Source organism: Solanum tuberosum, unplaced genomic scaffold (genome assembly GCF_000226075.1).
Source record: "Solanum tuberosum cultivar DM 1-3 516 R44 unplaced genomic scaffold, SolTub_3.0 scf00114, whole genome shotgun sequence".
NCBI classification, from domain to species: domain Eukaryota; kingdom Viridiplantae; phylum Streptophyta; class Magnoliopsida; order Solanales; family Solanaceae; genus Solanum; species Solanum tuberosum.
This window is the reverse complement of record NW_006239038.1, coordinates 764,752-790,504: the sequence shown is the minus strand read 5'-3', so window position 1 is coordinate 790,504 and position 25,753 is coordinate 764,752. Positions and strand designations below refer to the sequence as shown.

The window sequence follows — 25,753 nt, the reverse complement described above, 5'->3', positions numbered from 1 at the left end:
CTATTTCATAAATGTTGTTACCTTTCTTCTTGCCAATGGTAAAATATTCCTGCAAACTTTGTGGCCTTTTCATACCAAACATCATTGCAAGTTGGATGGCAAGTATAATCTCAGCATCAATAGACTCTAATTGTCTTTCCAAGAAATGAAATGCAGTTCAAGAGGAACCCATTGTAGGCCAAAGCCAAACTACAATGGTGGGATCAAGGAGGGTAGAGTGTACACAATCCTTACCCCTACCTCGTAGAGATAGAGATGTTTTTGATACAAAAGCTACAATTTGAAAAAGGGAATATGGAAATGAAAGCAGTAACAACAAAAACTACAACTTCTACAATCTACTAATATAACTGTGGCTTGGTAGAATTTCAAAATCTCAACACAAATCCATGAAAATCAATCTGCAAAGCAATTTCCATTACAGCGAATATACAATTTCTTTGGCATTCAATCGACAGGAAGAAAAAAAAGGGGGGTGGAGGTGACATTGTTGTGGAGTAGTTGTCCAGGTGAGCACCAGTATCACGTATACACGATCCTCTTGTGACTCGTACCAATGTCAATGTCAATGTCAATATCAATCTTTCTCATTTCATGACGTAAAGGCAGGGGTAAGGAGAAAATTCACAAGCTTGATGTTTAACTTGGTACAGGTCGAGGCAACAGAGGCTGCAGAGCCTTTACAACAATGCTCATGTTTGGCCGGAAGTCAGCTTCATATTGCACACACAAGGCAGCAACTGCAGCCATCTGTTTCAGCATGGCAGATGTAAGAAAATGGAGCTGATGAAAATCAAGCCGAAATGATTGAATATAATGAAACATTTGATCTTTACACTTATTCAGACGTCATTTTGGTTACTAATTAACATACTTGAGGGGACGTTCGTTTTGAGTGCACGTACCTTTGCAATTGCCTTCGGAGGGTAATCTGTATTTAGTCTAGCATCAACACACTGCTTCACTTTATCTTCACTAAGTCTTGGTGTTGCCTGTTTACAACAGTGAATAACATCGCTTACAAATCAAGAGAATTATCCAATACTGGTGAATTAGATAAAGCATTTGAGAATCTAGAAGGCTATACCCAAGTTACAAGACTTTGTTGCCCACGTGGCAATGTATGGTCAACAGGTTTACGGCCAGTAAGTAGTTCCAGGAGCACAACGCCAAAGCTATAAACATCACTCTTTGAACTCAACTGACCAGTCATTGCATATCTGCAACTCAAAAGTGATGGTGGGGTAGGTCATCAGATTAAAGTGAACTATAATCAGGCATGACTTTGGAAATATGAGCTTAAAGCCTAACATTGCTTTCAGTTGAATATTAGATTAGTCATGGGGAAGATCAGCTAAGAATATGTTAACCAAGCATGTGCTTATTTGTATTATACATTCAGAAAGGGACTCACTCTGGTGCATGATAACCAAAGGTCCCAAGAACACGTGTGGAATGAAGACGTGCTGCCATATCAGGGGCTTGATTCGATAAATCAAAATCTGCGATCTTAGCAACATCATCATCAAAGAGTAAAATGTTGCTAGACTTAATATCACGATGAATGATATGAGGCTGCGCTTTTTCATGCAAGTACTCCAGTCCTTTTGCAGCCCCAACCGCAATTTTAACTCGTTGAGCCCATGACAATACTGGACCTGGCTGTGCACCTTTCACACCTTTTCTTCCTGCAATCACAAACTGGAAAATTATGCATTTTGCAGCAAATAACAAAATATGTTATAGAAAAACTGAAGAGAGCAGCCAAAAGTATAATTCCCAGTCCAAGCACTCTAAGATTGACATTATCTTTATCCATCCTCATAATACGCACCCATAACGACGTTTTAGCAGTAGCCATGATACACATTAACACATTTACTTGCTGAGACTACCACCATCAAGAGTTGTTAAAAAAGCTTGTAAAGAAAGCATGATTGGCCATGCACAGAAAAAATAAATATCAACGGGAAGTTCCAATTCTCTTCAATCAAATTGGCTATACATACAGAAGAAAATAGACATCCATAAAGATACCAGAAATAGCAAAATACAGATGAAATGAATAAGGACCGAAATAAAATCCTGGTTCACTGAATGTTCAACTGACATACAACATGCTAAATTGCTAATAAATTTTTCCCTTTGCATAACAGCAACGTCACCGTCTATAAATGAAATCAGGGATCAAAGTCCCTTGTGGGATTTTTTTGTGTGCATTATCATTGGAATACATACCTTGTGGTGCAATATTCTAAATTTAGGTACCTTGTATACTTCTATCCTAACTTAGCATATACATTCCATTCTGTGAGGCCCCAATGTGTAACACAAATCTACAAGTCATAGCATTCTATACAGCTTTTGGACTTTGATCAATCCGATTTACCAGTTGAATTTAAAGCAATTACACATACTTTTCCTCTTAACAATTTCACATACTTTTTTTTTTATATATTATCATCAACAGAATATGAAATCTAACTAATTTCTTAATTTTGAGTGTTTATTCAAACCATGTTAAATGGGAATTGAATGGAGTATATTTTACAGAGAGAATTATATACAACAAAAAGCGAAAAGAAGAAAAAGAATTTGATGGGTTCTTAATAAGCAAGGTCGTATGGAGATATCTAGGTGCAAACTTACTCTTAGTTGTGGCATTTTTCATGTCAGAGAATGCATTAGAAAGGAGCTTCAGAATTTGGGATGAAGCAGTATTGACCCCACTAGTTAAGGGGCCATTGACTGCATGGTGCATTAATGAAGTTCTTAAAGTGGAGTCTGAAATGTACTTTGACATAGTTGGATAGAATAACAATAATTTCCGAACACAAGCTGCGGAGACAGGTTCTTTTAATTTGCTAAAAATTGACTCATCATGGCTTGAGGAACCAAATGCACAAAGAATTATGGATGACTCAACAGGTTTTAGTACTAATGAGAAGGATAAGATTAAGATTTGGTTCCAGTACGGACAATAGCATAGTTCACATACCATGAAGGATGTCATGAAGAGATCCATTCGGGGCATACTCATAGGCTAGCACACGAAAACCGCCATCCACACAATAACCGAGTAATTCAACCACATTATCATCTTTTAGTCTTGAGACCATTGAGACCTGCAATTGCATGCATCATATCCAGCAAGGTTACAAAGGTTATGTGCAATATAACATAGTCAAATGAAAGATAATAGGGTGGAGCTAACCTGAGCTAAAAATTCTCGATCAGGCTGCTTACTCGAGTCTAATTTTTTAATGGCTGCAGCACGTCCACTTTTCAAGACACCATGGTATACCCTTCCATATGATCCCTCGCCTATCAATGCTTTTGAACCAAAGTTGTCAGTGATATCCTTTAACTCATCAACAGCAATGGAAGGGACAGCAATGGGCTGGATATTCACAGTCTGTGTCTCTCTTTGTGCACTTTCTGTGGCATGCTGACCTCCATTGTTGCCTATAGAAAGGTTCTCCAGTTAGGGTGGATTGAAATAGAAAATTATGAATAAAAAGAAGTGTTGAACAAAAGCATGACATTAGATGAAGAAAAGAGTCCAAAATGATAGGTGAAACCCAAAGCAATCAACGAAAGACTTGAACTTTTTACTTGATCATTTATCAATTTACAAGGCTCCAACCAGAACTGACCACGAAAACGTCAAATACAAGCATAATAAATGTTTGAGCTTCCAATTTACTGATACCGCAGTTAGGAGTTCCATGAATTTCTTATATTTCAACAACAAAATCCATTCGGAATGCTCAAGTAGTCACCATAAGCCTAATAGTCCTGAAATCAAATTCCACTCCCCTAACCTTTCCCTTACCCAAAACTAACTAACAGCAACTACTACTATGCCTCAACCACAAACTAGTTTGTTTAGCTATATCAATCGTCTATATTCATTCCACTCTATTTGGATCCATTCCCCAGAAAACAATAAAAAGAATCAAAATAGATACCCAGAATGCTCAAGTATTCACCATAAGCCTAGAAGTCCTGAAATCAAATTCCACTCCCCTAACCTTTCCCTTACCCAAAACTAACAACAACTACTACTGCTATGCCTCAACCACAAACTAGTTTGTTTAGCTATATCAATCGTCTATATTCATTCCACTCTATTTGGATCCATTCCCCAGAAAACAATAAAAAGAATCAAAATAGATACCCAGAATGCTCAAGTATTCACCATAAGCCTAGAAGTCCTGAAATCAAATTCCACTCCCCTAACCTTTCCCTTACCCAAAACTAACAACAACTACTACTGCTATGCCTCAACCACAAACTAGTTTGTTTAGCTATATCAATCTTCTATAGTTGGATCCCATTTCCCAGAAAACGGAAAGAAAACAATCGAAAGAGATTCCCAGTATAAGGAGGAAACTAACCTGCTGAATTGTGTGCCATGAATGGCCCATTATCAGCAGCTCTGTGCATATCATCATCATCACAACAACTGAAGCAGCTCATAGCTCAATCAACAAAATCTACAAAATACAACAACTCAAACAGTCAAAAAATCACAAAAATTGTCTCAAAACAAGGAAACAACACCACTAAACAGCAGTATAACAACAACCACACATTTCCAGATTCTTATTGATCCACAATAAAGCTGTGCAGTAAAAGCTAATGACATCACAAAAAAAAAAGAGAAACATTTAGTAAAAGCAAGAAACATTATAACATCCACATACTCTAACAAAATCTCACAACAACAACATACCAAGTGTAATCACAGCAAATAATCTTGAAAAAACAAAAAAAAAACAATCCTTTTTCTTTTCTTGAAACTTGTAACTGAAAAAGGAACAATCTTTTCAACTGGGGTTACATTTTTTTCCACAAAACTGAAAAATTAGAACAACCCCATGATTGATATAGACACAAAATTACAGAAAATGAGCTAAACAACCCCAAATTTCCCAAAAAAGTAAAAAGGGGCTTTAAAATTAGAAGTTCTTCCAAGATTCTAACCTTCTTGAAAGTGTGGAGGGTTTTGATCTGTGAACTGAAAGAGCAACAAAAGGAAAGAGAATAATCAAAAAACTCAAATCAATACGCAAAGACAAAAGTGATATTTATTATAGGTTTTATTAGTCATAAATAGAATTTCCTCAGCTCACTTATGCTCTCGAAAGTCAATTTAATTAATTTAAAATATATATTATATATAATTTAATTTTTTAAAAAGATAAATGTTACAAGTAAAATGAATGAGGGGAGAAAATAGTTTAGGCTTAGTTGTTGCGTCTCTGTCATCCACCCTTTAGGCCTTGACTTGCTCTTTCTATACACATGCACTGACATGAATGATAAAAAGTGTGTGTACACACTGTTTTCTGTACATACGGAATGGAATAACACTTTCTCTTCCATTTTTTTATGTTAGCCATAAGATTAATTTATTGAAAAAATATCTTATTTAGATATTTGAGGTATTCAGTCAAGTTTTTAGAAGAAAATAAGTATTTTTGAATAAGTAAAAAGAATAATCAAATATAGATAGAAGAGGAATAAAATTGATTAATTAAGTACATATAAAAGATATTTTTTTGAAAAATATGATGTAACATATTGTATTAGTGTAGAATAGGTTAAATCGTGATAAGAAATGATCTTTAAAATTTAAAAATGAGTTTTATAGAGTGGTTAATCAAGAACTCATAAGTTACAAAGAGTTTTTTTTCTTTTCAAAAAAAATATTAGTTGCTAATGAAAGATTGAAGAGTTATTTTTGTAAGTGAGAATAATTTGAATGACTTTGTTTATATACAAAGTTTTCAACAAGTAAAAACAAACTTAAAAATGAATTTATAACAAAAAAATTAGTAAAAAACATTAAATGAAACATAAATCCTACATTAATACAAACAAAAACACATATTAAATCACAGATTTTGAGTTCGAGTATGAAAATAATTATATTAGAGTTATTTCCTCCTAAATAGTTCTTAAGCATTCGAATTCAAAGTAGAATTAATGAGGATCTTAATATAGATATTGAACTCGAACGGAAAAATGAAAAAATAATATATATTTTTTACAATATCTTATATTTATATATATCATGATATATTTGAAAAAAAAATGAATGTTTAATTGAGAAAAAAATGGCAAACAATTCCGTTTCTTTATCTTCTTCATCTTCTCTCTTTCCCTCTCCTCTGATTCATCCCGCCGGCGGTAAATTTCGCCGTCTTTTCGACTTCCGGCGGCCACTCACCGCCGTGATTTGTTGCCGTGCTTCTTCTTCAGTAGCATTTCCGAAGAAAAAGCACTGGAAACAAGGGGAATACCCAGGATTCACTGAACAATCTGGTTTCAAAAACAGTAAGAGAACACCCATAAAGAATATTAAGAAAAAATTGGATAGAAAGAGTAATGCTACAGCTTGGGTTAGTACTATTACTGAAGCTCTTTCTGAGTATATTGAGAAAAAACAATGGGCTCAAGCTCTTGAGGTTAGCTTTTGCTAAAAACCCCTTTTGTTTCTTGATTTTGATTTTGATGGTTTTGATATTGTTGTTTGTTTTTTGTGTGCATTGCTCAATTTTGTGAAACCCCTTTTGCTCTTAAACCCTTGTTATAATCTGGTTAAGTGTTTGGAAGCAATTGAGTGTGTAGATTTTCTGAGTTAGATGATGTAAGGCTGCTCAATTTCTTGTAAAGGTTCTTTTTTTTTTAGCTCTCTTGTTGATTGAGATATAAGGTTAGCTGAAGTTAGTTCATAGGTGCAATGCTGTGATGATTGAAGATGGCAAATGGAATCTATGTTGGTTGGACTCTTCGAAAATGTTGACGGGTGTGTGTCGGATCCTTCAAAAGTAGTTATTTTTGAAGGATCTAATACAGGGCGGCATCCTTTTTAAAGAGTCCGAGCAACATAGAATGGAGTGAGGTAGAGCTGAAGCATAATGTGGGATTTTTGCTTAAAAAAACTTTAATATCTCAAAATCCATGTAGAGTTAGCTAGAAAAGCATAATGGAAATAAAGGAAGAGGCGATGCGAATAGTTAGATGTTGGTATAATACTTATACTCCCTCTGTTTTCAATTTATTTGTCTGGTTTTGACTTGATATGGAGTTCATTAAAAAAATAAAGAAGATTTTTGAGTGTTGTAGTTTTAGTCTTTGATTTCGTGGTTTGAAACATGTCACGTGTGAAGTTAGAATTAAAGTGTTGCCAAAAAAATAAGACAAACACATTGGAACGAGGGAGTCCTTTTTTTTCTGTTATACTTGCACTAGTTTTGGTGCATGCTAAGAGACTTCTTAGTCTAGTTAGAGACTTGGTGTATGGAGTTTATTCATGGTTGTTATTTTTAATCTTGGACTACACATACATATTTGTGCTCTGCGTTTTTGATAACACTGGTGGATAGTGTGATGCATTCTGATCGATACTGTTCAAAGCTGGAGTATTCACTTCATTCAGATGCATCCCGAGTAACTTAAGCTCCTCATTTGGATAAATTTGACTCTCAAAAACATAAATTAAAACCTGAACGCGGAGTATCACTTTTCTGAAACTTCAAAGAGCTCACCTTGCATTTTGTGCACATAAGTTGTCCTCAGACTTCCCTATTCCCAAAAAATACAAAGATAAATGGACGGATACCTCTTTTCTTAAGTAATCTTACTGCATCTCATTGTTTTTTGGGCTTGCATTCGAATATTTCTTTTGTATAAGAACTCCTTGGTGCTTTTATTGCTGATGTATTTCCCAATTGGATGTCTCTAACTCTCTTCTGTTTTTCTTCCCACTTCCAAACATATGGTTTAGATAATACAATGCGTTTTTGCCTCTAGGTATTTGAGATGCTAAAGGAACAACCCTTTTATCAATCGAAAGAAAGTACATATATGAAGCTTCTTGTACTTCTTGGGAGATGCGGACAACCAGGGCAAGCACAACAACTTTTTGATACAATGATTGAAGAGGGATTGGAACCCACACCAGAATTCTATACAGCCTTGGTTGGTGCTTACTGTAGAAGCAACATAATTGACAAGGCATTTGCGATTCTTCAACAGATGATTGAGCTCCCTTATTGTCAGCCAAATGTTTATACATACAGTATATTGATTAAGGCATGTGTGGATGCATCCCGATTTGATCTGGTTGACTCTCTTTATGAACAAATGACTGAACGTTCCATAGTTCCTAACACTGTCACTCAAAATATAGTCTTGAGTGGTTACGGGAGAGCGGGGAAATATGAAGAGATGGAGAAAGTGCTTTTGGGAATGCTTGAGAGCACAGACAGCAGACCTGATATATGGACAATGAACACAATCCTGAGCTTATTTGGCAACAAGGGGCAAGTTGAAATGATGGAGAGATGGTATGAAAAGTTTTGTAGTTTCGGTATTGAGCCAGAGACACGAACATTTAATATCCTTATTAGTGCTTATGGGAAGAAAAGAATGTACGATAAGATGTCATCGGTGATGGAGTACATGCGTAAACTTTCATTTCCTTGGACAACATCGACTTACAACAACGTCATCGAAGCGTTTTCAGATATAGGTGATGCAAAGCATATGGAGTACACATTTGATCAAATGCGTGCTGAAGGCGCTAAAGGTGACACCAAGACTTTTTGCTGTCTCATTAGAGGATATGCAAATGCAGGCCTTTTTCCTAAGGTGATCAGCACTGTCCAATTAGCTGGGAAGTTGGAGATCCCTGAAAACAATTCCTTTTTCAGTTCTGTTATTTATGCTTGTGCAAAGGCAGAGGACTTATTGGAGATGGAGAGAGTTTTCAAGCGAATGAAAGATAAGGGATTCCAACCAGATGACACAACTTACACTGTTATGGCTGAGGCATATAGAAAAGAAGGTATGACAGACAAAGTCTATGATTTAGAGCAAGAAAAACGGATGATGTCTGCCTCAGAGTCCAGCGACAGCCAAGAAAAGCTAGAGCTAATGCCTACTTGAGAACTAAATATGCAATTTAATTTGACAATGCATTGGAGCGCCAAAGCTACTTCTTTAGTGGTTTTCTGCAGAGCTGTAGATTGATAAGATCACTCAGCTGTCTGCTTGGAGCGGGTAACTATCCTTGTCAGCGAGTTTACAAGGAGGTGAATCTAAGCCTAAGGCATGAATGGAGCACTTTTACTGTATCATTGTAAAACTCAATCTTTTATCATGTGGTATTTGCCATGTTTGTTCTCTAACTCTGTATCAGGTGTGTCTTCTTTCCCTAAATAGAGAGAGCTATTATGGCAATAATGCTACATTCGATGTTCCAAGCAGGTTCTGCTGCCCTTGTACTTTTTGGTTTTTGCGTTTTATTGTTATAATACCAATTCAGCTTTTGACTATGTTTATTATGATGGATTCCTAGTACTAGTTTTTCTCTTCATTTTTCTTGTATCTGCAAAGCCTCTTGCTCATGGAGCTGTATTTTTCATTAGAGATTACAATACGGAGCTAAATGAAGATAATGTATTGTCAAGAATATGTTAGTCATAAAGATGCTATCATATCTCATTTAAGCTGGATCAGCCTCATTCTGGGATTCCATACCCTGACACTTCATGTTCTCATAATCATGTCATGCTAGCTTTTGACACTCCAAAGCGATGCCTCGTGACCAGAAAGGAAAAGATTGATTCTTGAAAGGCTGTTTTTCCCTGGCTAGCAAGAGCCAAAGGGTTTGTGTCCTGTCCTCTTAAGAAGGAATACCCAACTGCATTTGATGGCTGACCCTCGACGTGCAGATTCTACTTCATAGGTAATCCCAGATATAGAGAAAGCTACAAGCATATTAAAACAAAAAAATACAGTTGGGGAAACATAGTTCTTCTGGTACTCAGATTCTCATAGCTATGTGAGGAACAGTCTGCTGGCTGTGTAAGGAACACAGCAAAAGCCACGATTAGTCGAAAAGTTCTACCATGTTTACAGAAACACATAACAAAAGGCAAGATTTAATATCTCAATCCATGATTTCATATTCCTCAAACTTTATCTTATCCAAGAAACTTAGAACAATATTTCTAAAACCACATTAAAAGAACAAATATAAGATGTAAAAAATAAAAAGAAAAGGCGAAACAAAAGCCAACATGCAGGCTATAGTAAGCTTTGACACATAAGGGATGAAACAATTATATTCCAGTTTAAGCTTGAGGTTTGTCCCACTTGAGAGGCTTGACTACTTCCCATGTGAAGTCAGGATCATCTCTACCAAAATGCCCATAGGCAGCAGTCTTCAAGAATCGGCCGTTGCCACCCCTCAGTAGATCGAGGTTAATGGAAATCATTCCGGGCCTGAAATCAAAGTTCTCCTTCACAATGTTGAGAATTTCCTTGTCAGGGATCTTCCCAGTTCCATAAGTGTCCACAAAGACGGACAATGGTTCAGGCACACCGATGGCATATGAAACCTGAACAATGCACCTCCTAGCAAGACCATTGGCAACAATGCTCTTAGCTGCTTGCCTCACGATATAGGCTCCACTTCTGTCGACCTTGGTAGGATCCTTCCCAGAGAAAGCACCACCTCCATGAGCACCCCAACCTCCGTAAGTGTCAATGATGATCTTACGGCCAGTGAGACCAGCATCACCGTGAGGTCCACCAATGACAAAACGGCCTGAAGGGTTGAGGTGGAAAATGGTCTTCTCATCAAGATACTTCTCGGGGATCACGGGCTTGATGACATGCTCTTTGAGATCACGAGCAATTTCATCATTGGTAACAGTCTCATCATGCTGAGTGGAGATCAAAACAGTGTGAACACGTAGAGGAATCATAGCACCATTGTCATTCTGGTACTCAACAGTCACTTGGGTTTTACCATCAGGTCTAAGCCAAGAGCAAGTTCCATTCTTGCGGACCTCAGTAAGGCGAGCTCCAAGTTTGGTAGCAAGAACATGGCTAAGGGGCATCAACTCTGGAGTCTCGTCGGTGGCATAGCCAAACATGTGACCCTGGTCACCAGCACCAATCTCCTCAGGTCGCTTAGTCAAATGACCATGAACACCTTGAGCAATATCAGGGCTCTGCTGCTCAATGTTCACAAGGACCCTGCAATTGTCAGCATCCAAACCAACATCAGGGGACACAAATCCAATTTCCCGGCAAGTGTCACGTACAATCTTCTCATAATCAATATTGGCCTTGGTGGTGATCTCTCCAAAGACCATAACCAAGTTGGTCTTGGTACAAGTCTCACAAGCAACTTTGCTTTCAGGGTCCTGAGCTAGACAGGCATCAAGCACTGCATCGGATACCTGGTCACAGAGCTTGTCGGGATGTCCCTCGTTGACTGATTCAGATGTGAACAAGAAAGTCTCCATTTCTCTAAATCTGCATGGACGAATTGAATGATATCAGTAACCAAAAACCAATTCAAACAACGGAAATGACCTTGGAAATAGACTCCATAAGTAAAACAAAGAGAAACTGAGTATACTAAATTTGGCCAAAAACAATGTTTCATAATGCATCAACAATGTAAGTAGTCACTATAAGGTGAAATAAATTAACTTTTCCACAGTTCTTTAATTCCAACTTTCCAAGTCACATGTTTAAGACGACAAACTTCAAAAACATGTTAGCACATTCTACATATCATTAGTTTAAGATCACACAATTCAAAAGTATTCTTTAATTTCTCAAACTCCGTGCCATATAAGGAGTAATAAAGATTACTGGATCGAGTGAAAAATGTAAACTTGAAATCAAAATCCCTCATAAAATTGAAACCAACACAGAGAAATTAACATAGCCTTTTCAAGTAAGACATACACATACATCAAAATAACATCTTTAACTAGTACTATTATTATACACACAAAATTTAAATCAGATCCATAAAAAAACAACTCTTTTTTTAAATAACCGTGATATCCAGACCAACTTGCATACCACGTAACTCTATCAAGCTGACCCCTCAACTAATTTAATTTTACGAGATAACTACCACCTTCTACCAACTGTCAAGCTATCCCCTCAACTAATTTAATTTAATTTAATTTTATGAGATACCTCACACCTTCTACTACCAAAACTAGTAGTAGGTAACCTGTCAAACTGTCCTCTCAACTAATTTTACTTTTACGAATCTATCATATCCCATCAACAACAAATACCAGATAACTCAAACCTTATTCAAGATACCATATAAAACAATTACAACTACTCAAACAGTACTATACATCATCAATCAATCAATCAACACACATATATATATAATATATACATATAGAGAGAGAAAGAGGAGAGAGAAAAATTGACCTTTGATTGAAGTAGAATAGAGTTAATTGTGAGGAGGAGGAGAAGGGCAAGGAAGAAGTGAAATGAAGGAAGAGATTATATAGGAAAATGAGAGAAATCCCCCTTTGTCATAAATTAGGGCTAGATTCATTTTCGGGTCATTTTTGGTAATCGGGTTTTCAGTCAACGGCTCACAATCAATTTCGATTTTCGGACAACCGTTGGATTAACAATTTGAGAATAAATCGTCGGTGGATCTAATATATATACTGCTATACTATATACTATACCTGTCATTCATTATTAACCGACACGGTTTCACACTCGTTTTACGTAATCACATAAAATATGTCACCTTTTTTTAATAATGAAATACATAATTGAAAGTTCTAAGTTTACGACTTATTAAAACTAATGTATATAATTAACTTATTTATAATTTTTAATGGCAAGTGATACACGTATCATACATATCAAATCACGTGAGATTTGTCACGTAGGACGTGTGTTTACTTGAGTAAAGCTAATGTATATAATTAACTTATATACAATTCTAAATGACTTGTCAAATTGCGTGAGATTTATCACGTAAAATATGTGTTTGCTTGAGTACGCTCAAAATTTTCTTTAGTAAGATGTAAAACAGTTTTCATTTTATATGAATATCCCATCACAAATTGAAAATGAATATTCTTATTTTTTTAACGTATCCATTAATATTTCAATTCACGTTAAATTACACCAAATTTAAGAAAATTACACGTCAAAATTTATTTATATATATATTGATCTCATTTGCTTTTTTTTGTATATTTACTTCTTTATTTTTTGAAATTTTGAATTTTGAATTTCCTTCCTAAAAATCTTGAATCTGCGACGGCATTTATTAAGCAATCGTGATTTAAAAATAATGCTGTTATATTTGTCCATTTCCGATCCTAATGGAAGTCCTTGTCATAAATATAATCAGTAAATAGTAACTGATCAATCAGTCTTACATAATCCATGAATAATTAATTAATTAATTAAGCAAATTCTTAAACTAGTAATACATAATAATAATTTGAAGATTCTACATGTTTATTCTCAAATATTATATTTTGGGGACCCCCATTAATTTATTTTTATTTATTAAAACATAAGTGGCTTGAAATAAAATATTACCATAAACTTTTGGCACCTTTCTTGATCAAATTTAGTAATGATTTAAATAATTAGGAATAATGCATGAATTTGCATAATTGATCTTAAAAAACCACCCTCTCATATTATATAAAAAATTATGAATGGGTTTGGGACCCAAATGGTCAATCTTTTTTATGAATTAAATATGTTCCAAAAAATATGTTGTATATTAAGATTTGGTAGGTAGAAATAGGTTTAAATATTTTATAATAAATGTAGTATACACAAAGTTACAAAGTTAAAACATCATTTTCACTTTTGATTTTGTAAAGTACAACTAACAATTAAAAACCCCACCAAATTCAAAGCCAACAACCACCACCAAACTTCAAATATTTTTTAGAGTTCAAGTATCTAAAACTAATAAATTATAATCATGAATGATGCATTTTTTTTTTTGAGAAAGGTAACAAAAACATGAGTGACAAATATATGAATAAAGAAACTGATTATTTTTTTACGGTAAAGCGAAATATATGTCTTAGAACGTTGATAACGACAATGAATCACTTTGCGCTCAACACGTTTTGAGTCTTGCTTTAAGGCATCGTTGACAACCCTGAACAATAGATGAAATAGTTACTATCTCTTTTACAAGGTGAAGTTCAGATAGTCAACCAACTAAACTATTAAGATTCTCCTAATGTGTATTTTCGCTAGAAAACTCAGGCAAATAACTAAAAGAAAGTTACGTCAGTGACATTCAAGTTCATTATCTCCTCCACACAAAAACAAGTATAAGGAAACACCATAAAGAAATATAGGAAAAAATAATTGAATTAAGAATTTCCAATTTGATAACAACCAACTTAACTGAAATAATTAATACAAAATAAATTAGGAAAGTTGGAAGGCAAAGTGATTTTCCATGACAGAACCAAGCTAGCAACAGATCTTCAAATGACCATCTTCTGTTCCAACCACAAAGAGCCGCGAAAAAGGTAGAACACTGATACTTGATAAAACAGACGCGTTCTTTGATTCACGATCACCCATGTAGAGATACTGAGGCGTGACAAGTTGCTGAACGTCCTGCCACGTTTTGTTAAAGCCAGTAAGATGCAAATTACAAACAGTATTAAGCATTGTTTTCCAGAGGCAAGGAACAAACTTTGAAAATGAGCCACCACAGTCCACAGAATTACTGTTAAAAGAAGTTTTTGATAACAGAACATAATAGAAATCCCATGATGGACTTCTCGTCTAACTCTAGTTGGGCAGAGGTTCGAAACTCTAGGGAGTCAGGCTCGATCCTCTACCCTCCTCCCAATTTAAGTGTACCAAGCGTTCTGCCTTAGCAGGTTTTGAACACGTGAAGTGCATCTAAACCAAAATATCACGTGACGTGTCCTTTCCATTGAACCAAATCCCTCAGTTTACCATATTCTGCAGCTAGTATACTTTTCATAAGCAATGTTTGCACGAAAATAGTGACCGGAGAAGGGTATGGTCTGCTACTTAATGATAACCTCTAGAAAACATCAACTTAATAGTAATACTGTAAACGGACAATCTCTCATTTTCTTATGGTCATATGATTAAAGTTCATTCTGAAAAGAGAACACTTCAATTTTAAGTATCAAGACTCTCAATCTCTCATCCTATAAATTTTTCAATAGACTAGATAGAAGTGCACTCCTCGTACATAAAGGAGCCTATGAAACAAAAAAGATAATTGAACTTCTATATTAGATCTATATGCCAGTTGAGTATTTGTCATTTTGTGCGTAATACACACAGCTAAGATGTTAAAACTTGGAGAAGAATGTCACCATCACAAAATTTTCCCTTTTATTTATTCACCTATGCAAATGGCATTTCATATCCTTCGTATATCTATCTTAGTGTTTATTTTCTATTTAAAAAAAAACAGGATTAATATAGTGCTGCAATACATGGTAAGCAGTCTGGCAGTCAGTAATTAGGCACCAAAAGTAGATTCTACAAGAATTTTTCGGTTTCAGATGCATGGAAAAGGGATGAGGACATAACAAGTTATCAAATTATATATCCTAAGATACTATCATCTGTACCAGCAGACAGAATATACAAAGTTCTGCGGAAGTAGAACAGAAGTGTGTAAAAAGTGAAAAGGTACAGGCAAGGTACTTACTTCATCAGAAGAACTGGCCAAAGAAGAAAGCCCAATTTTACTGCGGAAAATTGAAATCACATTTTGCCCCCAAATGGAGAAATCAGAAACACCATCAGTGTGACCTCTAGAAGCCAAGGGTTTTGATTTCCAATTTCTGTGATATAAAATAAAGTAAGGAAATGAAAAAAATAAAAAATCTCAAACAACAAAAAGCTCAGTAATGGCATTGAGTAAACATCAACTAAGTATGTGTGGTTCCTTGAGAAAGATGAGTGAAATCAAAACTACCAGTGGACAGTTTCCGGAATACAAAGAGCCAAGCAATGCCAGATTGTGCAATTAAATTTGTTTCGTAATCCTCTCGTGGGTTTCATCTCTGATAGGCAGGATGAAAGGAATCCTTTATAGTTGAGATTCTTAAACTAAATCACTTGATAAAACACTCTAACGAATTTATCAAGGATCTGCACATATATACTAAATCTATAAAAGACAGTCACTAACTTATTATCGTGCAGGGTTGGCTTTGTGATGGGCAGAGAATAAATACGTTTGGTTATCTCAAACATGAAACTTTCTCAATGATAACTTAGACAAAAGCATATTGGAATTGAAACACAGGCCATATTATCATATGCCTTGAGTACACTATCAAGAGTAGAGCGCAACAACTTTTTACTGGAAATGAGTTATTGTTCGATGAATTTAAGCTATGCAGTTTACTAGAGATAAATTACTGTTCAATGAATTCAGCTATGCAGCAATTTCCACTCTGGATAAACAAACTATATATATGCTTATCTACAAGGTTGCAGTCACAGATAAGATGTCGCGTTATCTAGCCAGGCGAGGATGAGCCTAATCTTACTATCCCCCATTTTGTGGGAGCTTAGTTTCTCCATATTGCTAAGCTTAAGATAAATGTATAACACCAAAGTAACCTTCTCAAGTCCCAAATCTTTAAGGTGCGGTCATGAGAGCTTGAAACCAGCAAATGCTCTTCAGGTGTGGCTATCTGCAGGCAGCAAGCAAGCAAAGACACCAGAGTAAGTAGAAACTTTTATTTCAATCTACTGGAAGCAAAAGCCAACTCTTACCTTAGTGACATAACCATCATGAGCTTGCCATGAGGAAATAATTTTGCCACTCCTCACATCAAATAACCTGCAATGCCCAGAACTTTGTCCAACAGCAACCCAAGATGGATATTGAGGATTTCCGTATTGCTGTTTAGTCGAAGCACTTGAGCATATGGATGAAATCAGAGAAGGAAATTTGGATTCAGTTGCTTCAGTCCTCCATAAATGAAGTTTTTGACCTTGTCTGACATCAATGAATCTGGATACCAAAGTAGACGACCAAATAAACCAAGTAAGAGATGTATCAGAATCAATTTAAATCCAACACAACTCCAGAAAGCACTGACCTGAGAGATCCATTTCCAGTACCCACAACAATATTGTCCAGATATTCCGAGTAATACATACTAGTGTATAAATTACCATCAGTGTTCAATAGTCCACCGGACAATGGATTAAAATGTAGCATATTAGCCTGTTCCACATTCAACTTTGAAGCTTTTGGTAAAGAGCTTGTATGATGCACAGAGATTGTAGAAAACTCAGCAAACACAGATATCAGCTTCCCTGTTTGGCCATTCCATACATGTACTGTCCCATCACAGGAAGCTACCCTTCCACTTGATGCCAAAAGAGAAATGTCATTCACAACCTGTAAGGGAAAGAAAAATAAATGAATAGAACAACATAATGTAGTTTCAAGGTACAGAACCAACTCATGCTAGGTAAGTACTAAGTATCATGTTCAATTCGTCTCACAAAGAACAACAACAAGATAACAAGTTGATAGGCACAGTATAATGATGAATGCCTACAACTTGATAGCAAAACAGCAACATGAATCCGAAAAATAGAATAATGTAACAAACAACAGATAGACTAGCACACCTCCTCATGGCCATAATAACCAGATACAGAATCAATTCTTGACAACTCCCACTTTTGAACAGTTCCTTTGAATCCTGGAGCAACTCCAGCAGTGAAAAGATTGCATTCATCTTGGCAGACTGCTATAGACCTTAGCAATCCTTGATGTGCTCGAACAGAGTGCAGAACTGATGCTTTGATTTTCCATGGAAGTTCATCCTTTGAACCACCAGGACGGCCAATAAAATCAGGGCCACTCCAATTAGCAGCTGGACTGGGGAACCAATACCAGGGCTCAATCCTGCTAAAATCTGAGCCTCTTGCATTCCTATCAGCAGAATCCTGATGTTGGCTGGATGGATGGATGTTGATCATACGAGGTTTGGCACCCTTTTTTCCTTGTGATTGAGGCGTTGACCACCCTAATCCATTCAGTAACATCTTATCTGGAGTACGTTTAGATGTTAAGCTCTCACCACTCGGCTTTCTAGCATATATACTAGATGGACCACTTCGAGAAGATTCCCCTGTGGATTCCCACTGAATCATGACATTTCAGAAATTGACACACAAAGAAAAAGGGCATGCAAGGGAAAAAGATATAGTTTTTTTTGTAAAAGTATTATTTTTTTAATGCAAAACAGCACCCATGGTGCTAAAAAGAAAAATATATAGTTCTACACATGCTATATTTAAAAGTTATTAGGTCTTGCTCAGAATCAAGAGCCTTTTTGGATTGGCTTTTCATTTTTGCCTTATAAGCCAAAAGCCATAGGTTAGAATTTCTAACTTATGGCTTATTTTTAGCATTTTAGCTTAAAATTAAGTGTTTATAAGCACTCTTAACTTACTCAAACACTCCAAAAGTGCTTAAAAGCTATTTTTAGCTTAAAAACAGTCAATCCGAATGGGCTCTAAGTCACTTCGGATGAGCTTTACCTGATGTAATGGATCCCCTGACAATACTCAATTGATCTAGGAGCTTAAGCTAGTTTCATATTTCTTATTTGTCAAATTGATTGTGTGACGCAGCACTCTAGAGTCTATTTTAGTATTCCATCTTGATTTTGATAACCATTTGAGGCAGTTATTACTTATTACCAAAGTTGGCATGTTAATGTGTAGCATACAGAATTTGGTCCTCTCCAACTTAAAATCTTATTCCGTGAAGTATTAGGAAACACACCTTCCAGTTATAACGGCGCAGAAGAAACTGCTCTAGTAGCAACCATGTGGCACAACATTGGCGAAGCTTCTCTATACCAAGAAGAGATGCAAATGATGGATATAAAAGCATCCTGCATACATTAAAGCTCATAAATAAATAAGAAAAATAATAAGATGAGGGAATCCTATCCAAAAACAAAACAAAAACCCACACAAGGTCCAAACGGCTTGTAATTTTGTTCTCATCTTCCCCCTTGGTGTTGGGACCTCGAAGGCTTCCTCCCTTGATGCTAGAATGACCTGCTTTCTCCTGGGAGAACGCAAGCTCATCAAAAAGTTGCCTGAGTTTTGGAAGGACGTGCAACGCTGTTAAATCTGATCCAATTTGCTGGCAAAGAGCTAGCAGATTTCTTGCAGCACCCTTGCATGCAAAAGAATACCATCATCTACACAGATAACAAGCATAAAACATCAAGAAATAAAGAAAGAGTCTGGAATTTTCACTTGAACCTCCAGATATTTCTAAGAATAGAAAAAAACCCTTCATAGTTCTCTATAACCGCAAAAAATATAGACCATAACAAAGGGAGGATTTTGTAACTCTAGGAACGATGCTCCCTATATTGCCAATAAAATCCCGAGAGTATCAAACTGTCACTTCTCTCAGAAAAATAATACTATGGAAGTTCAATACTATTAACTTTTAAAGTAGGAAGCTCGATACAAAATCATGACAGCTAAGGACATTAAAAATCCATATACAACATCTTCTAAAAGCTTGACCTGAACATGCACTGTGTTCAAAGATCCAGGGAGATGAGTATTTCTGATGCTAGCAAGAGCACAATTGTTGTATTATTTGGTCCAAAAGTAATGGGCATAGGGAAATGTTTGAGAGCTAAATGACCATGGGAGTGAGTTCTATAATTTGGGACATAAAATCTGGAAAGTATTCTCTATACAAATTTTATTTCATCAAATGTAGCTCACTAGTTTAAGAAAGTACAGGTTTGTAGCAGAGGTTAAGAAAGAACAGAGCCCAAGAGAAAAATTGAAAGAGAAGTGGAGATACCTCGAATACTTGAGTTCCTAAGTTGGTTTGCATGAGAACTTGAAGATATAAGAATTTTCCATCCTACACAAGCATTTCAACACATTACTAACTGGAAGGTGAGCTGAAATTTTAGTGAAAATAAAATTAATTGGAAGTGAATATCGAATTCCATACTTCAACAAGCTCCTTAACAAGCACCTCCTGGGTCAAGGAAGCAGTGAGACCATCTAAAGTCATTAGAGTGTCGATTAGGGCCAAAGCACTCCAACTCTGTGCAGTTTCATGCTTATTTGCAAATGAATGGTCAATGCACGAAATAATGACAATTCTTAGTAATGGTAGAATCTGTTTGACTATGAAATCTTCTCCAAAAAGACTACCTGAAAGATAAGAAGCACCTAGTTAGGCTGCAAATCAGAAGCATAATTTGTAAAACAGAACAAAGGTCTACACTTCTTAATTTATCAATACCAATTCTAACTAAGACATCAATTCCATCATCACTGAGCCCTTTGCCAAAGCAGTGAAGGAGAGGTAAAATTGTCTGGCGAGAAACCAAAATGTCAGTCATACAACATGAGAATAACCTTTCAACATATTCACAATAAGTGTAGGTACTTCCACCTATCAAAGAGTAGAGGGGATGGGGAGGGGAAAAGTGGTTGACTACAACCTGATGAACAGTAATTGGAATACCAAGTTCCTCACTAGACCCAATCAACAGGACAGAAGCAGCAGCAGCAGAGTTCTTGCAAGGAGTACTGTGTAAGTTTAATACCACAAATGGGTGTATTGTCTCCACATATGCTTGTTTACCAATCTTGTTCCATATATCCAGCACAAAGGAACCTTGGAGAAGAGAAACCTTCAAATGTGACGGACCGGTCCCCTGATAGTAAGAAACATACAGTAGGTTTCAGAAGCAAAAGCCGAGGAGATAGACAGATCACATATTTAGACAGCAGTTAACCTGAAGAATCTTCTGGATAGCAGGTACGACCAGCTTCTTTACAGCTTCTGGATCTAGACACCTCAAAAATTCTGTAAGTACTATGCAACCCCATTCAGCTTCCGAATCTGATAAAGGATTCGAGACTAATTTCAAACAGTTAGGAGCACACATTTCGGCAGCAAATGTTCCCATTGCTTTCAAGGCTCCCTGTTGAGCAAAAGCTGCAGCATAATGAAGTCGTGATTCATCTTTTGCTATAAGTTGAAGGGGGGCAAGAAACAAATAGGATGACTTGATTGTTGCTAGAAAATAAGGAGAGTCCAAAAGACATTTGGCAGTAGGCCTCCTAATTAAAGAAAAAAAGAACAGTTAGTTTTGAATGGTTCCTTCTCTTCTGCAGATATCGACACTCAATTAGGAGTTTAGGAAGTAGCATAAATGCAAGCTTTTAAAAGATGGAAAAGTGAATACAGAACTATACCTCCTCCAATCCTTTTGGATGCAGGATTCAACAACAACTTGAGTGTCAGGGGGAAGCTGTTGTACTAAAGAAGGTAAGACACCACTCTCTAAGTACACAGTCAAAGAGGTTGGATCAAAAAGTGGCCTTCTCAAGTGGAGTTCTGCTAAGATGCAGCCAACTGCAAAGATATCATTAGCAACATCTTTAGAATAAATGTGTGAATGGGAACATCTCTGCTTCCAAAGCAATAGTGCTTGATATCCCACAGATACATCATCACCCACTTCAATATTCTTGATAAGGTAATTAACATCAATAACAGATGGCATGACAGAATTGGTACTAGAACCAGTTTTTCTGGACATATTATTCTCTAATGTTTTAGTTGATAGGCCTTTCCCAGGTGAGTCAAGCTCTTCATGAACATCTGGATGCAAGTTGTAGATAGGATCCAAATGAGGTGCATGCTCAGAAAACGCAGCTGCTTCTTCCAATTCATGCAAGAATGAAGTTTCAAAAGTCAGAGCATGCTCAGTCAAATCACTTGTTGGGAGCTGATTCATTTCTTCTTCACTGGTCTTAGCCAGCCGCCGAGGAGGATGTGGTTTAGTAAAGAGTTGGCGGCGTCCCACTGACTTCGGTTTTGTAGGAGCGGATGAGGGCAGCATAACATTTTTGGCAGCAACAGCAGCATCACCGCACAATTTGTAGCCAAAAGTGATGTCAATCCAATGATGTAGTTGGTGTGATACCCTATCGCTTTCTAAAGCATCTCTATGCAACTTGATGAACTCCTCAGGGGTTCCAGCCCATGAAGGCACAGCTAAATCAGACATCCCAGAATGTATAGAATAAAATATCTGGGTATCACAATAAAATTCCGGAATGCACTCATCTGGTGTCCATTGATATAGTCTTTGCATAGTAGAAGGATATTCATTTGGTTCATAAACTGACCGAACAGCCATCCTCAGAACAGTCAAAGGCAACCTCCTTGCCTTATAACTGCAGACAGCCAGCTCAGACAGGCACTCATCTGATATATGATGAGGAATTTCAGATGTCGAATATGTGAAGTCCAATTGCTCGTCACCCTTTGCCAGCCGCCATTTGCTCTTAGTTAAATCTCTCCATCCAGTGTCATTATTCTCATCAGGTTTCACACTAAAATCTATGACCCATGGCATTACAATATAAAAGGTGTTATCACCCCATCTTCTCCCGGCTAATTGGTTTAAGATTAACAGATATTCGAAGTTACTTATATCACCACTCCACCAACGTTTAAAGCTAGAATACCAATCTGTAGACTGGGAGAGGTTTAGATCAGCATAAAGACCTTGTAAAGGGCACCCATCAAAACAGCAACTAACTCCTGAATCACAACTACCCTCTATTTTGGAAATTGAAACAGAATTCTGGAGGAACTTACTACAAATGGGTAGCCAACACCATAAGGAATCAACCAATGATATACTGGATGGACAGACATTACCATGGAAAACACCTAAACCATGCATGTACGCCAATCCTGATAGTATCTGGAAGAGTAAATATCGCATATGCCAGTCAGACTTTAAGGCACCAGGGCTAAAGTGAAGAATGTTTTCCAAGGTATGTGGCATTTTTGGAAGCAACAAATTAAGTTGACCGGAATTTTTTAGCATTCCCAAAGTTGGAGAAATGTTTGGATGCCTTATGCAGCCAGGAAATTGTTCTTCCCCAAATGAAGGAATCCCCACTAAACTAAGAAAGTTCACACTCTCTAATCCTGATCTTTTACCTTCTATCATGAGAGTAAGAGAATTTAAAATATGATCTTCAAGTGATCCAGACAAGAACTCTGAAACAATACCTTCAACTAATGAAGATGAAGAAATCCCAATCCGAGCAACTGGAGCCAGGGCAGGCAGTGTCCTAAAGCAAGAAAATGTACCAGAAAAGCTACAGGTCACATTTTGACACCCTAAGCCATATAGGGATTTATGTCTGCCACCATTCTGCAAATCTTCACATTCAGATGATCTAGTTTCTAAAGAAGAAGTTTTATCACTGGAAAGTCCAACACTGACCTCAGCTTTAACCTGATCAATCGCCACCGGGACTGCACACCCACTGCCACTATTCGTTCTGGCTTCAAAATCTTCCAAATAATGTTGATCACTACACAGAAGGGGAGCAAGTTGTATAAGATCATACTGGGACCACTATGTATCAAAAATGTACAAGTTGTCATTTTAGTTTCTTTCTGCTTCCTCTTGATAAGTGAGGCTTGCTCAAGTGGTTAAGCACCTCCACCATCGACCGGTGGGTTGAGAGTTTGAGTCACGTGTGGAGAGTAAGTGGGAACACTATTCATGGTCAAACACCCCTTAAGGTCCTTTTTCTTTCTTTGCTTTCACATAGATAATAAGTTCCCCTTTTTTCCTCCTAAGTGGGGTGGGAAATGCAAAGGAAAAACAAAAGATCGTATATGTAATTTTAGCCAAGAAACTATCTTTACGAAGAGGCATATACGTCAACAGAAACTAGGGAGAGTAGAGTGTACGCAGACCTTACCCCTACCCCTCAGAGGTAGAGAGGCTATTTCCCTCAGCTCAATGATAGCTATAAACACCACATAGACAATAAAGTTCTATTTTTTCACCAAAAGGGGGTTGGAAATGCAAAGGGAAAACACAATACCTCACATGTAATGAGCCAAGCAACTATCTTTACAAAGGAGCATATACGTTAGCAAAAACTAGGGAGGCCTACCTCCTACTTAAGAAGTAGAGATGCTATTTCCAATGAACCCTCAGCTCAACCAAAGCTATAAACATCACATACACAATAACTTCCTTTTGTTCTCCAAAAGGGTATTGGAAATACATAAGGAAAAACACAAGATCTTACATGTAACTAGCCAAGAACCTATCTTTACAAAGGGACATATATGTTAGAGGTAGAGGGGCTATTTCCAATAGACCCTCAGCTCAACGAAAGCTATAAACATCACATAAACAATAATTTCCTTTTGTTCTCCAAAAGGGGATTGGAAATACAAAAGGAAAAGCACAAATCTTACATGTAATTAGCCAAGCAACTATCTTTACAAAGGGGCAAATAAGTCAGCATAAACTGTGGCAACCCTTCTCCTTTTGAACTTAATGCCTGCAAAATTAACAACTCATACAATCACTAAAAAACACCCAAAGAACTCATCTTTGTACACAAATAACAAAAGGGGTTGTTCTTTTTCTTTTATAAGTAAAGGGTACCTGAACAATAGCAGTAGAACCAAAGGGAAGAGGTGAATTAGAAACACCATAACAGAAGATGAATTGGTCAGAGAAATCTGATTGAATTCGACGCTGTAAACACTCAAAGCACATTTCTCTTCCCATTTTCTCTAACTTTTCACTACAGATTTTGATGCTTTTTCATCAAATCACTGAAGAAAGAGGCTACAATAACTTTCTTGATTTTCCGACGATTTTTCGGGCTTTCTGTAAGCTATAATTGATTATACGACGCCGTTGTAATGTTTTTCCAGCAGTTTTTCTCCGGCCTTCCGGTTGCCGGACAGTTAGCATGTAAATTGTGTTCTTTTTTTGGGACCATATTGCAATTTGTAAAATTTAATAAGTTTTATAAATTGATATTATTAAAATATTATTTTAACTATGGAAAATATATGAAATCCTCATTGTTATAATTAAATGTTATTGAGAGGAAGACTAATAATAGAAAGAAATAATTGAATTAATATAATGAATTGCTTGTCATTTATACTTTTTCACCTTCTAATTTCTATATTACACTCTTATTTTGTGGAGAATCTTAATTTATGCCCCTCGTAACAAAAAATAATTTAGTAAACATAAATGTATATTTTTTTATATTATAATATACATGCTATGTTATGATTATTATTTTTTTTTGGAAGTTTTATGTTTTACTAGACATTGTCCAATTGTTAAAGGGCATAAATCAAAGATTCTAGGGTAAACAATTGATGATCAACTTGTTTAAGATTATTTGTGCAGTTTTAATATTATATTTTTAAAAATTTAACCAAATAGCTTAACTCTATAAATAAATTCTTTTTGCTCACAATAAACTTACAGACAAGCTATTTGTTTCACTTTATCCTTCATTCGTAAAAATCTATGTTTTTCTCGTTTTACCAAGCAAAAACTACTTTGATATCCATTAAAATAGAAAATAGTTAATTACATGTTTTATCCTTTTAATGAGTTACTCTTTGATTTATGTTCTTCACAGGTTGGTCTTTAATTTCTGTCCACATAAATAAAAACATATACAACATATTTTTGCGGGGTCCTTCGGGATGACTCAGTTGGTTTGGAGGGTGGTTATCCACATGGATGACCCGAGATTGATCCCCCCTCAATGCCTTCTGAGTCGAGCCTGTCACATAGGGCTTGTCTAGTGCGGTTTACATCCCCTGCGGGTTATCCTGGGGTTCCAAAAAAATACATATTTTGCGGGACATAAGTTCTTTAAAGGGATGATATAAAATTTGTCAAATATTATGAAGAGCAACCTTCACAAAACGCACTAGTATAAACGCTAATTACTTAACTTAACGATAATTTCAATAATTACGTATCGTGTCCGAGTTTTCTTAGATACA

At 36.3% G+C, this 25,753-nt stretch overlaps 4 protein-coding genes across 6 annotated transcripts; 1 reads left to right on the top strand and 3 right to left on the bottom strand.

Annotated features, from left to right (window-relative positions):
* Window positions 1-274: 274 nt before the first annotated feature.
* Window positions 275-5,105, bottom strand: LOC102591802 (pto-interacting protein 1). Of its 2 annotated transcripts, none has more exons than XM_006349801.2 (8): window positions 4,979-5,105; window positions 4,401-4,499; window positions 3,215-3,465; window positions 2,999-3,125; window positions 1,415-1,688; window positions 1,088-1,220; window positions 906-992; window positions 275-750 (listed from the first exon to the last, which is right to left on the bottom strand). In XM_006349801.2, exons 2-8 carry the CDS (start codon window positions 4,480-4,482, stop codon window positions 640-642), a joined length of 1,065 nt encoding a protein of 354 aa, XP_006349863.1. In that variant the 5' UTR covers window positions 4,483-4,499; window positions 4,979-5,105; the 3' UTR covers window positions 275-639. The 2 variants fall into 2 exon arrangements, with proteins under 2 accessions (XP_006349863.1, XP_006349862.1); XM_006349800.2 differs by having other exon boundaries at window positions 4,990-5,105.
* A 1,019-nt stretch (window positions 5,106-6,124) lies between these two features.
* On the top strand, window positions 6,125-9,391 carry LOC102599390 (pentatricopeptide repeat-containing protein At3g06430, chloroplastic). Its single transcript, XM_006349899.2, has 2 exons — window positions 6,125-6,476; window positions 7,825-9,391. The coding sequence occupies exons 1-2, from the start codon at window positions 6,126-6,128 to the stop codon at window positions 8,959-8,961; spliced, it is 1,488 nt and encodes a 495-aa protein (XP_006349961.1). The 5' UTR covers window position 6,125; the 3' UTR covers window positions 8,962-9,391.
* A 552-nt stretch (window positions 9,392-9,943) lies between these two features.
* Window positions 9,944-12,379, bottom strand: LOC102591461 (S-adenosylmethionine synthase 2). The gene is made up of 2 exons (XM_006349799.2): window positions 12,274-12,379; window positions 9,944-11,343 (listed from the first exon to the last, which is right to left on the bottom strand). The coding sequence occupies exon 2, from the start codon at window positions 11,331-11,333 to the stop codon at window positions 10,152-10,154; it is 1,182 nt and encodes a 393-aa protein (XP_006349861.1). The 5' UTR covers window positions 11,334-11,343; window positions 12,274-12,379; the 3' UTR covers window positions 9,944-10,151.
* A 1,817-nt stretch (window positions 12,380-14,196) lies between these two features.
* Window positions 14,197-24,703, bottom strand: LOC102590886 (protein GFS12). Of its 2 annotated transcripts, XM_006349798.2 has the most exons (17): window positions 24,375-24,703; window positions 24,182-24,267; window positions 23,187-23,277; window positions 21,133-23,114; window positions 20,670-20,997; window positions 20,373-20,588; window positions 20,171-20,243; window positions 19,874-20,079; window positions 19,718-19,780; window positions 18,858-19,066; window positions 18,665-18,776; window positions 17,500-18,018; window positions 16,959-17,263; window positions 16,630-16,870; window positions 16,474-16,547; window positions 15,551-15,686; window positions 14,197-14,469 (listed from the first exon to the last, which is right to left on the bottom strand). In XM_006349798.2, exons 1-17 carry the CDS (start codon window positions 24,498-24,500, stop codon window positions 14,320-14,322), a joined length of 4,917 nt encoding a protein of 1,638 aa, XP_006349860.1. In that variant the 5' UTR covers window positions 24,501-24,703; the 3' UTR covers window positions 14,197-14,319. The 2 variants fall into 2 exon arrangements, with proteins under 2 accessions (XP_006349860.1, XP_006349859.1); XM_006349797.2 differs by having other exon boundaries at window positions 21,133-23,277.
* Between the last annotated feature and the right edge of the window lie 1,050 nt (window positions 24,704-25,753).